The sequence below is a fragment of the Canis lupus genome, chromosome 1, assembly GCF_003254725.2.
Source record: "Canis lupus dingo isolate Sandy chromosome 1, ASM325472v2, whole genome shotgun sequence".
In the NCBI taxonomy this organism is placed as follows: domain Eukaryota; kingdom Metazoa; phylum Chordata; class Mammalia; order Carnivora; family Canidae; genus Canis; species Canis lupus.
In genome coordinates, this window is record NC_064243.1 from 41266091 (window position 1) to 41280307 (window position 14217).

The following is a 14217-nucleotide window of genomic DNA, read 5'->3' on the forward strand; positions in this document are numbered from 1 at the left end:
TTTCTCACTCCATTTCATCCCTGCAACCATTTTGTTGCAGGTCTTTCTGGTAAGTCATCTGAAACTCTTAAAGCCTGATGATAATGTGTAAATAAATCAGCAAAAGTAAAACACAAGGAACTAATCATAGAGATGCCATATTTGTCATTGGCCATATAAGAAAAAAATGAAAAAAACTAGTTATTTCCTTTTTTTTTTTAAGGAAATAGAAAATCACCTTGACAAGGACACAGAAGGGTATGATGTGGTGCTTGATGCAATAGACACGATGCAGCGAGTAGCCTGGCACATCAACGACATGAAGAGGAAGCACGAACACGCAGTCCGGTTACAGGTGAGCCCTCGAGATGGCAGCACTTGGCAGTGCTGCGGGGACTCTGACTTCTTACCATTTTCTTCTTTTTTTTTTTAAGATTTATTTATTCATTCATTCATTAGAGAGAGAGCACGAGAGCACCAGTCAGGGGGAAGGGGCAAAAGGGAGAGGGAGAAGCAGGCTCCCCGCTGAGCAGGGAGCCCGATGCAAAGCAGGGCTCAATCCCAGGACCCCTGGACCACGACCAGAGCAGAAGGCAGACACTCAACTGACTGAGCCACACAGGTGCCCCTACAATTTTCCAAATCAGATAGTAAGGCTGCTCAAGTATTGCATTTCATCCATGATCTTTATCATAAGTCTCCTTGATAAAGATCAGGATGTGGCTAATACTGATCACTGTTTAACGTGGTATTTAAGACAAGTTACATTATAACTTTTAAACTAATAGTTTGCTCATGGCCCCTTCAATTACCCAAGTTAAAACTTGGAGTCTCCCACGCCCTTATCTTCTGTTATTTACAAATAAGTAATTCTTGTTGGAAGCAACTTTCTCTAAGCTATTGAAAGGGTTTTTAAGCCTCACTTCCTGTCTCACTAGTTAATGCAAACTTGTGGGTTGATATGTGTGTGGTGTGGGGCAAGGCCTCAGAGAAAGGAGAGCTGAGGCTGGAAGCAGGTTCTTTGTAGTTCCACTTGCGGTGAGGCTCACCACTGCATGTTAGAGTCCTCATTTCTAAAATAAGACATACAAGAGGAAGAGGTTTGCTAAGACTCCTTCCAACACCAAGCTTTTGGACCCTAACTCCTTGGAGACATTTGATAAATGTTAAGCCAATGATCATGTCCGAGGCACTATGTAACAACAAAAGGATGGGGCACTTGGGTGGCCGAGTCAGTTAAGTGTCCGCCTTTGGCTCAGGTTATGATCTCGGGGTCCTGGGAACATGCCCCGTGTCAGGCTCCCTGCTCAGCGAGGAGTCTGCTTCTCCCTCCGCCGCTCCCCACCCTGCTTGTACTCACTCCCTCTTAAATAAATAAATAAATAAATAAATAAATAAATAAATAAATAAATAAATAAATAAATAAATAAATAAAACCTTAAAAAAATTTTTTTAAATAAAAACAAAAGGTCATATGGAGCTAGAGGCTGGTCACAGGGCCCTGTGTGTGCCTGAAGTGAGACCTAAAAGCCCAGGGTGACTCCACACTGCAGGGTGCGTATGCCAAGCTCAAGATACATTATTCAGCTCATAAATTTAAACAAAACTCTAGGATTTACCTACCTATAGACAGCCAGGGTGTAGAGTGATGCAATTGATTCTCACAAATCAAGGGAAGACAGCATTCTCATCTTCCAGGCCATGTCTCGTTTCTGTAATAGAAAAGGTTTAGTGTGTCATCATCATCCACATGTTCTGTGGACATAGGATCCATAGAATATTCAGAAATGACTAAATGGGTTTTTTTAAAACCTTATAAGTCTGTTTGGCATTCTGAAGACACTGCTAAGTCAGACCCTGGCTCAGACTTTTATCTCCATTTCTACTTTCAACCAGTGAAATTTTGGGTTGTCCTGTGGGCTGCTTAATTAAATGCTGTGTGTGAATACTTTTGTTTTTCAAAAACAAAAGTCATCTTCCTTAAAAAACATTGATATGGATGTACAGTAAATTCCAAGGATACTTCAAAGTTCTCTATTTACATTTATCAAGTACCATTAAGAACACTGGTGATAAAGTTCATTTCCTTTCCCAACATAAATGGGAATAAATCGGGAAATTTCTTAAGATGTATCTTATGTGATTTCTCACAAGCTTTAGTTCTGAGTTACTTATATGTAGTATGGACTTCGGTTTCTGGAAGGTTTGCACATGAATAGTTCTGAAGGTTTTGGCACAGAAAATATGAGTAAAAATGTCAAAAGAAGGATAACTTCTCTGGAAGATCACATACCTGTGGCCTCTTTACCCATCTATTTTTTTCTAAGATTTTATTTATTTATTTATGAGAGACACAGAGAGAGGCAGAGACATAGAGGGATAAGCAGGCTCCCTGTGGGGAGCCCAATGGTAGACTCAATCCCAGGATCAAAACCTGAGCCAAAGGCAGATGCTCAACCACTGAGCCACCCAGATGCCGCTTTACCCAGCTTTTGAGAGATAACTACTGTTCACCAGCCATAGAAGATGGATTATCAAGGAATGGAAATAAGTAATTGGCAAACATCAGTGAACAACTTGATTCATTTCTGTTAACCCATAAGTGACAGCACCCATAAATGTGGATTTAGATCATGGATCATTAGACACCATTGAACACCAAATAGATCCGTTAGACTCCATCATAGGTATTTAGACACCATTCTTGAGACTCAGCAAATGGGCCAGCTTTTCCTTGCTGTCACATCTTCCCACCTCCCTTTTAATCACACAGAATGGTCACTTTTTCAGGAGATCCAGAGTCTGCTCACCAACTGGAAGGGGCCAGACCTGACCAGCTATGGGGAACTGGTGCTCGAAGGAACCTTTCGCATCCAGCGGGCCAAGAATGAGCGGACACTCTTCCTCTTTGACAAGCTGCTGCTCATCACAAAGAAGAGAGATGACACGTTTACATACAAAGCTCACATCCTTGTAGGTTCAAGTGTTGGTCCTGGGGAAGGGCTTCATTTCAGTCTCTTCCAAGTGCACCTCACCGTCTCTCTGCTCTCCCCCTCAGTGTGGCAACCTCATGCTGGTGGAAGTGATACCTAAGGAGCCGCTCAGCTTCAGCGTCTTCCACTATAAGAACCCAAAGCTGCAGCACACAGTCCAGGTAACAGCAGAGCCCTCACCTCCCTACAAGGCTCACTCTTGGCAATGATGAGCACTGTGTGCCGGCCAGCCCTTCTAGAGCCTTCTGGCCACACGATGTATTTCCCATCTTGCCAGAGGGTTATCAGAGGGTCTGACTTTTAAGTGAGTGGTAGAGGCATGAGTTGTCTGACTGTCCACATTGCCTTCTGGCAGGCTAAATCCCAGCAGGACAAACGCCTCTGGGTTCTGCACCTGAAGAGACTGATCCTGGAGAACCATGCGGCTAAGATTCCAGCTAAGGTAAGACAATGGGGTCAATAAACAATAGAATGTGAAGGAATTCAAGTCCTAGAAGGCAGCCTGACAGGAATAAATGTTCAACTTCAAAATAAAGAAAACTGAGAGAGAGAATACATATGGGATCAACTAAACCTATCAGGTATATTAAGAAGATTCACATATAGGGAGATTGTCAAAGGTTTTTTGGATATATTTTTTAAGGATTTATTTATTTTAGAGAGAGAGAAAGCAATGAGGGGGAGGGGCAATGGGAGAGGGACAGAATCCTCAAGCAGACTCCCCACTCAGCATGTAGTGCAATGCAGGGCTTGATCCCAGGGTCCTGAGAGCATGACCTGAGCGGAATGCTGAACTGACTGAGCCACCCAGGTGCTCAGGGTTTTATTGTTGTTGTTGTTGTTATATTTTCTTTTTGGGCTTGAGCAAGTTAAAAATAAGGAAAAGTCTATAAGAAAATTTCTAAGGAATTAGTAGAATGTAGTTGTGAGGAGTATTCGAAGCAACACTAAGCGCCTATTGTGAATAGAGCTAGCTTAAGTTTTGTGGGAATGCTCGGAAAAGAGGGTACAGACTCATCTGTGAAGGAGTTTGTAGATGAGGGAGCTAGCCATATATAAAACAAACTGCTAACGAGGATGAATTAATAGAGGTATAAGCCAAGCGTTATGGAAGGATAAAGTGTTCAATGACAGTTAAGCTTGGGAAGGAAGGGAATACGTTTTAGCTCAGTCTTGAAGGATGAGGAATATTTTTAGTAAGTGGAAGAAGAGGAAAACCAAGTTGAGGGAATAGCATAAACATAAACAAAGAGATACAAATGTGTGTACCATGTTCACAGCACAGAGATGGTGCCTAGGTGGAAGGGCTGAGTCCTGAGGAGATGGAGTAGGCGGTGAGGCTGGAGAAGTAGAAAGCACACACTAAGGAGTGCTCTGCTGGACTGAGAGGTCTTTGAAGGCACACACTAAGGAGTCTGATTGTATCGGTGGTAGGAAACTACTGAAGGCTTTGGAGGAAGGGGATGGCATGGTCGCCCCTATTTTTTTTAATAAATTTATTTTTTGGGATCCCTGGGTGGCGCAGCGATTTAGCGCCTGCCTTTGGCCCAGAGCGCGATCCTGGAGACCCGGGATCGAATCCCACGTCAGGCTCCCGGTGCATGGAGCCTGCTTCTCCCTCTGCCTGTGTCTCTGCCTCTCCTTCTGCCTGTGTCTCTGCCTCTCTCTGTGTGACTATCATAAATAAATAAAAATTTAAAAAAAATAAAAATAAAAATAAATTTATTTTTTATTGGTGTTCAATTTACCAACATACAGCATAGTTGCCCCTATTTTCTGAGAGTGTAACTTTAGGGATAGTGTGATAAATGAGCTGAAGGAGTGACACTGGAGGGAGGAGAAGAATTAGCAAGCCACCATCATGGGCTAGAAAAGAGATGAGGGGTGCTTGCAGGGAGCCCTAGCCACCGAGGGGAGCAGAGGCAAAAGCTCTCGCAGAGGCAGAGGGAATAATATGTGGCCCAGCAGGTGCATGAGAAGAGAGAGAAATAGGAGTCAGGGATGAGTCAGGGGTTGGGCCCAGAGGACGGTGCTGAGTTCTGAGCTAAGCTGCCAAGGGGAGGACCGGGTTGGGTGGGAGCAAGCAGGAGCTCTCAGTGTTGCGTGTGAGGAGGCGAGTCAACCCAGGTGGAAATTCCGGTCTCGTGAGCTGCCAATCCGGAGGCTCTTGACGCAGACAGTAATTGCAGCCCTGAGCTTGGATAGGATGGCCCATAAATGTGTGCGAAGGAAAGAACCCCTGGGAATCGCAACACCTAAGTGATCTGCAAGCAGGTGGAGACTTCAAGAATCAGCAGGGGAGAGTGACCAGGGAGGCAGTAGGAGAACCGAGGGAGAAAGGTGTGGTGACAAAGAAAAGAAAGGATTTCAAAGAGGGAGAGGCTAACAGCAGGCCCAAGTGCTACGGCCGTCACAACAGATTCAAACAGAAACAGATCTTCAGTTTGGCAAGTCAGGGAGAGTTTGCAGTGCATTGAAAAGTGGAAATGAGGGGCGCCTGGGTGGCGCAGCGGTTGATCATCTGCCTTTGGCTCAGGTGGTGATCCCAGGGTCGATCATGATCCCAGGGATCGAGTACTGCATCCGGCTTCCCTCAGGGAGCCTGCTTCTCCCACTGCCTGTGTGTCTGCCTCTCTCTGTGTGTTGCTCATGAATAAATAAGTGAAATCTTTAAGAGAGAGAAAGAAAGAAAAAGAGAAAGAGGAAGGAGGGAGGAGAGAGGGAGGAAGGAAGGAAATGAAGGAGTGGCAGGGTACTGGGTGCAAACTTCTTTAACAGAGTTCAGAAAAGATACAGGTGGTGGTTTGAGAGAGGTGAGATCAAAGCAAGACATTTGGTGTAGGTGACAAACACGGTGGACACGACAGTGGTCCGTGGGAGGAAAAAGGAAAGGAGAGCATAACGATACGTGAGGGGGGCGCTCTTTAGCGTCCACCCTGGGGTGCCAAGAGGGTAGGATCAGGAGTGCTGGGGGAGAGAAGAGTCTGGGAAGGTAGAAATCTCCTTCGCAGAGCTGGGAGAGAAGAAAGATGAGACAGGATAGAGAACCTTTGAGCTGGACTTGAGTGAAGGTAAAGAGTTGGTGAAGAGTTGGCTTTCACTGGAGTTGGTGATGGTGTCGTGTGTCTGGGGGGAGCCCAGGTGGGTCTGGGCGCCTGAGGGAAAGTGGAAAAGCTCAGAATACTTGCTGAGGGAAATGCAGGGATGACTAAGATAATTTGTGCATCTAAGACCTGAATGAAGGGGGTCACCGTGGATTAGTGTGATGTGGTCATTTAGAAATCCATTCAGTGGGGCGCCTGGGTGGCTCAGTTGGTTAATCATCTGCCTTTGGCTCAGGTCATGATCCCGGGATCCTGGGATCGAGTCCCGGGTCAGGCTCCCTGCTCAGTAGGGCGTCTGTTTCTCCCTCTCCCTGCCACCCGCCTTGTTTGTGTGCATTTTCTTGCTCTCTCTCTCTCTGTCAAATAAACAAATTTAAAAATCTTTTAAGAAATAAAAAGAAAAAAAGAAATCCACTCAGCAAGTTGGAAACTAGTGCTGAGGAAGCATAGTGCAGGGGGTTCCCCGAGGTGAGGCTCAGCAGAGCTACTCTGTAGTGGAAGGAAGATCAGTGGCACAGAGGGAACCAGCCAAGCTGCACAGTTGCGAGACCGAGCAGGATTTCCAGGCTGAGCTGAGAGTGAAGCTCATGGGGAGAATAGGCACATGAAGGACTGCTGGCCTGAAGAGTCCAAGAACTGGCTCAGCAGGAGTTAAAAGTGGGGAGATGGAAATGCAGAGGTCTGTAAGAGACTTAGAGTCCCTGTCTCTGAGTCCAAGCGGTTCTGGGTGCTAAGGTCCTGGGGGCTGCTGTGATTGTGTGTCGCTGATCCGGTGTGGAGGGCAAGGTCAGCAGAGATAAAGTGGCATGGTGAGGGCGGAGGATGGATGGTCCATGTGGATGGTGAAACGCTCCTTGCTGGCTGGGGGAGGAGTGACGCAGAGCAGAAGGTGGGATAGGGGGCATGAGAATAGAACTTGGGAGGGAAAATAAGGAACGGGAACATTTCTGAGAAAGGAGAGTCTATGTTGCTGTGTATTTTGAAAAACGTTTGAAGCTTATTCTCAGGGGCTGTCAGCATTGATCTCGTGTCCAGGAAATGAATGTGCATAGGTGTGTGCTTTGTGTTAGGCATGAGTCTCATTTCATCAGGGTGTTAAGAGGTGTAAGGTAGCTCATGCACAGAAGTGACTGTGTTTTCTTCATGGTTAGTTATTGGGTTGCTGGCCCTGTGCCGTGGAATGCCCTTCTGAGCAATGACAAAGTGTCTTTGATATGCCCCACCTATGGTTCACCTGTCTCCTGGGAAAATCAGAGCTGCCAGAGGATTCTGAAAGGCCATTACGAAACCAGACTAGCTTGCATACCTGTCCTCTTTCTCCCACGCAAGATGTGTGTATTCCAGGCAGTTTTCCCTTTATGCCTTAAAATGGTTCATATAGTCACAATAGAATTGCACTTTTTAACCCAAATTCCTGACCCTTTTAGAATCTAAACATTGCTTTTTTCAGGTACAACTTCTTGAGCACACACACAATGTGCTAACTACTTTATATTTCACCCTCAGCAAAACACCTTTTGAGAAAGTCTTATTCTCCCCATCTTAGAGGAATAAAAGCTCAGTGACATTAAGGTGCACTGCCCAAGTTTACGCAACTAGTAAATGACTGAGCCTGAGTCAAACCCAGGTCTGTCTGGGTGCAGAGAGCAAGTCTGAGCCACATTGCTCCCAGTGGCAATGAAAATACATCTATTTAATATATTTTATCCACTATGATGTTATAATAATTTTCTATTTGATTGAAACAGATTTATTAAACTGAACTTTTCACTTCTTTCTCCAAGATTTTTCCTTAAATTTTTTTCTCCAAAGCTTTCAAAATCTGTTTATTCCTCTTAAATAAAAGAAACACATAATGAGAATTCTTGTAAACATCAAAAAACACATCACCCGTCTGACACTATTACCACAAGCTGTTGGAAATTCCTTTGTGTGGCTCCCAACCTCCTTCCGGTCCTTTAATTCAGTGATGGTCCCTGGCTGACTCCTAGAGGAAAATGTGGGAATAGTACTTTTCTGAAATTAAAGGTCGCGACAGGATAAAAAAAAAATACTGAGTTCTTAGTTCTTAAAGTCTACATATATAGATAACCAGGAAACTTCTTGGAACTAGCCATTTTATTTATTCATATAGGTGATATATAAACTCACTCTCATCTAGATTGAGAACAAAGATAAAAGTAGAGACTTTTGCATTTTATATATTCACCTGGATCTGTAAATGCACTTCACAGAAATCGAGCTCACATCTGCACTTGAAATTAATTCCAACTAGTAATCTCTAACTCTGACTATATGATAAAAATATCAGTGTTATAAAAATCTAACCATTTGTTTTTTCGAGCTTAAGATGATTGCACCAAGGCTTTTTTTTTTTTAGCCTCTTTTTTTTTTTTTTTTTTTTTTTTTTTATGATAGTCACAGAGAGAGAGAGAGAGAGAGGCAGAGACACAGGCAGAGGGAGAAGCAGGCCCCATGCACCGGGAGCCCGACGTGGGATTCGATCCTGGAGACCCAGGATCGTGCCCTGGGCCAAAGGCAAGCGCTAAACCACTGCGCCACCCAGGGATCCCTAGCCTCTTTTTTTTAAACTAAATATTATCATTTAGCCTAAATATCTTTGCTATCCCAGACTGTGGCAAAATACAAGTGCAATTATTTGTGAGATGATTTTTTAGCTCAATGTTTGTAGGCTAAGTTATGTGACCTTTCAACAAAGAAAATGACATGAGGGAGCAAGAAAGCCTACGTAAAGTAATTTTTCCCCCTCTTTGAATCCTCAGGCAAAATGATTTGCTTTAGAGTAATTAATGATCTTCCTTATATTTCCCTAAACATTAATAATATTGGCAGCAGTAACAATAAAAAGCTTCAAGACATTAAAGCTGCGAAGGTTGGGGTTGAGGTGGGGAGATGCATGAAGGAAGCCAGAGTGGAGGTATACCTGGGCCAGTCCCTTGGCAGATGGGTGGTAACTTCTCCAGATTGAGTGCCCATCATTTGGGTCTAGTAGCAACCCTGAAAGGTAGGTCCTGTCTTGCCATTTGTGGCTAAGGAAACACATCCAGCTATGAAAGCACCCAGCCAAGTAAGTGGCAGAGGTGGCATCACAAAGTACATTCTCAGGACCCTCCCCCACACCCACACCACAGCTCCTTCTGGGGAGATTTTAGGGCACATGAAAGAGGTGGTAGTTGCAGGGGTGCTGTAGGGAGCCAGGAGAGTTAAGCTAAGGATAATCACATAGCATTTGGAAGGAGGAAAACAGGAAACTTCTAGCAACCTGTTTTGCAACAATTCAAAATAGTTATAAGGCCCCAGTGATTTGGAGAAGGCTAGTGGTATATAGGTCCTAGGCCCTATCCCTAGTTCAGTAGATCAAGGTTGGGTTCAGTAGATCAGGGTTGGGTAGCAGGAATCTACATCTTATAATGAGCTGACCAGGAATGCCTGGGTGGCTCAGTGGCTGAGTGTCTGCCTTTGGCTCAGGTCATGATCCTGGGATCGAGTCCCACATCGGGCTTTCTGTGTGGAGCCTGCTTCTCCCTCTGCCTATGTCTCTGCCAACCTCTCTCTCTGTCTCTCATGAACAAATACACACACACACACACACACACACACACACAAGCATATATGTAGAATGAGCTAACCAACAGATGCTAATGATCAGCCAGGTTTTAGAAACTTTACTGAAAGGCTTCCCTCTCCCTCTCCTTCCTTCCTCTCCTTTTCCCTCTCCTTCTGTCTCTCCCTGTCTCTCTGTCTCTTCCTCTCCCTCTCCCCTTCTCCCCTTGCCTCCTTCCAGATGAAGACTTTAAGCTTAGCTTTAGTGCATCAATTGTGTAGCACCTATTGCTCACCAGGAGGATGCTCATCTGTTTGAAGCCCTTAACTATGTGTTAGTGCCTAAAAGAAATAATTAGTTCTTTAAAGCTTTTCCAAAAAATCCCTTATTCAGGTGGATAAGACCTATATTATTATTGGTAATTTAAAGAAGAAACAGAAAGTAATTGCAATTATAGCTATACTTCCTTTCTTTCAGGCCAAGCAAGCAATACTTGAAATGGATGCCATTCGTAAGTTTTGTTTTTTTTTAATACAATTTGAAATTTTCCTGTCTACTTGCATCTATCATATTTTCTAGCTTAAAGTTTATTTTTAAAAAATGTCCACTGTAAGAAAGGAGCGGTTCTCTATTCACTTTTAATAGAAGAGCTCGCAGATGGTGTAATCTCTTCCTAACACATTGACTTGTTTGTACATTGATTTTACCTGGTTTATCTGTGACTCACCTGATGACTGGCCATGGGTCTAGATCTCTGTGTCAACTAAGAATGTCAGATATGCTGCTAGGGTCAATTCTTACCCTCCCCTCTGCCACCACCAAATATTAAAGCTTCACATACACTTCCTACCACACCCCATCAGAGGAAAATCTCTGTTGATTACCTGTAAGAATCATGCCAACAGGATAGTTAATGGTTTCCCTGATGCAGCACAGATTTCAAAACATAACTGCCCCACATATGTGATTGTATGTCTGGGCTTATAAAACAGGCAGAAAATAAATACAAGTGAGGTCTTTCCTACAAAATAAAACCTCATTCAACATCATTTATCACATCCTTGTTATCTCCCAGATTAAATAGGAATCAGAGGCATTAAAGACTTACAACCAAGTCTAACAAAAACTTTTAAAGTATTTGAAATAACTTACTTTTGAGGAATCATTCCCCAGGTGCGAACACCGATTGGCACACCCTCCACACAGCTGGTGGTTAACTCTCCAGGGGAAACAAGAAGCATTAGTGAGGTAGAAAGATGAGCCCCCCCTCACCCAGCACCATGTAGCTAAGATCCCCCATTTCACTGTCCAGCAGCTCCTGAGAGATGACATGAGTCATCTCAGAAGGCTAGGCTGGGGCCCGCTGCCCTGTCTTTTCCAAATCCCACCATTTTATTCAGCAGAAAGCTCTTTAAGATTTTTTGTTTTTAATAAAAACACTCTAAAGAGAAAGTAACGTCATAGATGGGCATGTTAGACTTAAGAGGAAGATGAGGCTCTGAAGGAGTCTGCTATTTTTATGACTGACATCATTTAACAGAATCAAGTCCTTACCCCCAGCCTCTGAGCTAGTTCATGGACACCAATGAGGTTCTGTGAGTGCACAGAATGATTTCAAGCCACTAATTGGTACCACATGCCTTTCTTCCATGCCCAGGACTAGGCCAGAGTAACCCAGCCTGGGAAAATCACCTCATTTGCCCTACCTTGACTTTGGACTTGGCTGGGTATGAGCAGAGTAGGCCAGTCCATTGGGCCAAATGACCTCACTTATGTAACTTTGCTACTGACTTTGGACAAATGTGTGTGGTCTTTACAATCCTCAGAACATTCTCGAACTTTAGACACCCTTGAAGAAGCTGAACCCTATCACAGCCACATCCTAAAATTGTTTACCCTCAGGTTTCTGATGTTCAATGAAAGTGCTAGAGGATTAGATCCAATTTTCTTTCTCTTTCTTTCTTTCTTTCTTTCTTTTTTTTTTTTTTTTTTTAAAGTGGGTTCCTTGTTGGGCAAGGAGCGGGGCCTGAACTCACAACCCTGAGATCAAGACCTGAGTTGAGATCAAGAGTCTGATGCTTAATCAAATAAGCCAGCCAGGTGCCCCTAGACCTGATTTTCTTAATCTGCAGTCTGTATATCCCTTAGATAGATAGAGGCATAAACTATGAAATTAAATGAAAATCCCTTTTCTGGTAAGAGAACCTAAAGCATTCATCAATGTTGAAAAGAGTAATATCTAGAAAAGTATTAAGAGTCACTACTGGAGGACAGCTTCCATAGGGTAGGAGTAGCTCGACATCCTCCACCACCAAGCCAGACAGAGAAATTGTTCTTTGAATTGTCCAGGTCGCTTTGCACTGAGGGTCTCTGCTGTGGCCCATCACCACAGGCAGCCTGTCAGGGGCCTTGTTGACAAGTTCAGCTGCAGTGATGTTTATTTTAATAGAATTTTCTGACCTCTGGGGGTCATCAAGTTGCAGATGATCCTGCACGGCAGTAGGAGATTAACCACACCATATACATCTTAATAAACTTCCTACAAAGGGTAAAGATGCGGTTATGGCCCTGTTAATGCATGAAAAAGGAGAATACATAAGGAATGTGTGTGACTGTGTGTGTGTAAGTGTGTAAGAGAGAGCCCGAGAGAGCACATGTGTGCAAGAAAGGCAGCTTACCTTGCTGACAGACTTCTGAAAGTGTTAACATAAATGAAAAGTCCTGTGATATATATTCAAGGTCAGCTGTGGGGAGATTTTTTTTTTAAGATTTTATTTATTTGGGGAGATTTTTTTTTTAAGATTTTATTTATTTATTCATGAGAGATAGAGAATGAGAGAGAGAGAGGCAGAGACACAGGCCGAGGGAGAAGCAGGCTCCATGCAGGGAACCGGACATGGGACTCGATCCCGGGACCCCGGGACCATGCCCTGGGTAGAAGGCAGTGCTCAACCGCTGCGCCACCCAGGCTTCCCGAAAGGAGAGATCACACCAAGTCTGATGACAAAGAATAAAGTCCTAGAAACCCAAAACAAGTACCGATCTTCTGAGAAGTCACCGAACACCTCATTCTTACGGTGCCTGTGGTTATCTTTGCAGATTATCCCGGTTTCTGTTACAGTCCTGAGGGAGAGACGAAAGCATTGTGTGGTTCTAAAGATGGTTCGGCTCCGTATCGGCTGAGAAGAAAATCTGGTAAATAGGATGCTGTGATCAAAATTTAAGAATCTGGCGGGGGGGACAAGCAGTGAAAGATCCTTTCAGTCTGACTGTCAGGCTTTCATTCTAAACGTTTCTACATAACCCTCTATTTCCCGGGGAATATAAAACACACCAATCAACTAGTTTCACTTTGCATAGCATCTTACCACTAGCATGCAGGTACTGAAAGCCTATTGACTAAGACTGGGGGAAATGATATCCTATAAATGGCACACACAAAAGATTATTCAAACCTAAACCTTTAGCCTGTGCTTGCTGAACCAGGCTCCTTGTAGTGTTCTCTTAGCCCTCAGATATTTTTGTCATTTGAATCAGTATCTCTTGAGTACCTACCTAACACCTCCTGCACTGCACTGAGGACAGGGAGTGTAAGAATAAATAATACACGTGACTCCTGCTTCTTAGGAGGTGATAGTTCAATGGGAGACTCAAAAAGGGTGAATAAGAACCAGTCTGCATAATGGACTGTGGCAGAGGTTGAGTGCAAGGAAGCTTAGAGAGAGATAAAGTAGAGAGAGGGGGCATTAACTCTCTAGGAGAGAGACGGCTTCCCAGAGCAGAGCACCTGGGATGGAGTCTGGGAGCTGAGGAGGCAGATTGGGCAGGAATAGCACATGCAAAGACCCTGAGATTTGAGCCAGCACACCTTAGAGCAGACCTCTATTGCCAGTTGTTTGGCCTGGCTGGAACATGGGATGGAGCTATGGGTGGAGGTGGAGGTGTGCAAGGTAAATCAGAAAGAGAAATGGTTGGAGCTACAGAAGGTATGGGCTTGATCCTGCAAGCTACAGAAGGATTTTCAGCAATGAAATGTTTGCCTTTTAAAAAGAGAATTCTGGCCTGAAGTAGGCTGTCCATCTAGTCTGGAGGAGAGATGATAAAGGCCTGGATTAAGACAGTGATGAATGGGTTGGCAGGGGAAGGAAGAATGTTGAGATCCCATAGGACTGTGATGGAGGAAAACAGGAGAAATTTAGAATGATGTCCTGATAGCTAACTTGGGTAGGTAATGTCCATGACAACCAAGATAAGAACTTGGATGAGGGGTGCTTGGGTGGCTCAGCAGTTGAGCATCTACCTTTGGCTCAGGGTGTGATTCTCACTGCGAGGATTGAGATCCACATCATGCTCCCTGTAAGAAGCCTGCTTCTCCCTCTGCCTATGTCTCTGCCTCTTTCTTTGTGTCTCTCATGAATACATAAATAAAATATTATTTAAAAATAAGAACATGGATGAAAGAACAGTTATAGGGGAGACTGGTGAGTCTGAGGCGTGTTAGGTTTGCTCAGTCTGCAGGCACATTGGGGGAATCGCCAGATTGATTGATTGTTAGCATTAGAGGTCTGAGGCTCAG

General features: G+C 44.1%; 1 protein-coding gene across 4 annotated transcripts in view; it reads left to right on the top strand.

Annotated features, from left to right (window-relative positions):
- The window catches only part of PLEKHG1 (pleckstrin homology and RhoGEF domain containing G1), a 224422-nt gene that overhangs the window by 193797 nt on the left and 16408 nt on the right, over nt 1–14217 (top strand). For all 4 annotated transcript variants that reach the window (XM_025422548.3, XM_035706881.2, XM_025422547.3 and 1 more), the window contains 6 exons: nt 203–334; nt 2770–2952; nt 3038–3133; nt 3328–3414; nt 10119–10152; nt 12741–12836. In XM_025422548.3, the coding sequence (XP_025278333.3) occupies nt 203–334; nt 2770–2952; nt 3038–3133; nt 3328–3414; nt 10119–10152; nt 12741–12836 (628 nt within the window). The remainder of the gene's footprint in view (nt 1–202; nt 335–2769; nt 2953–3037; nt 3134–3327; nt 3415–10118; nt 10153–12740; nt 12837–14217) is intronic.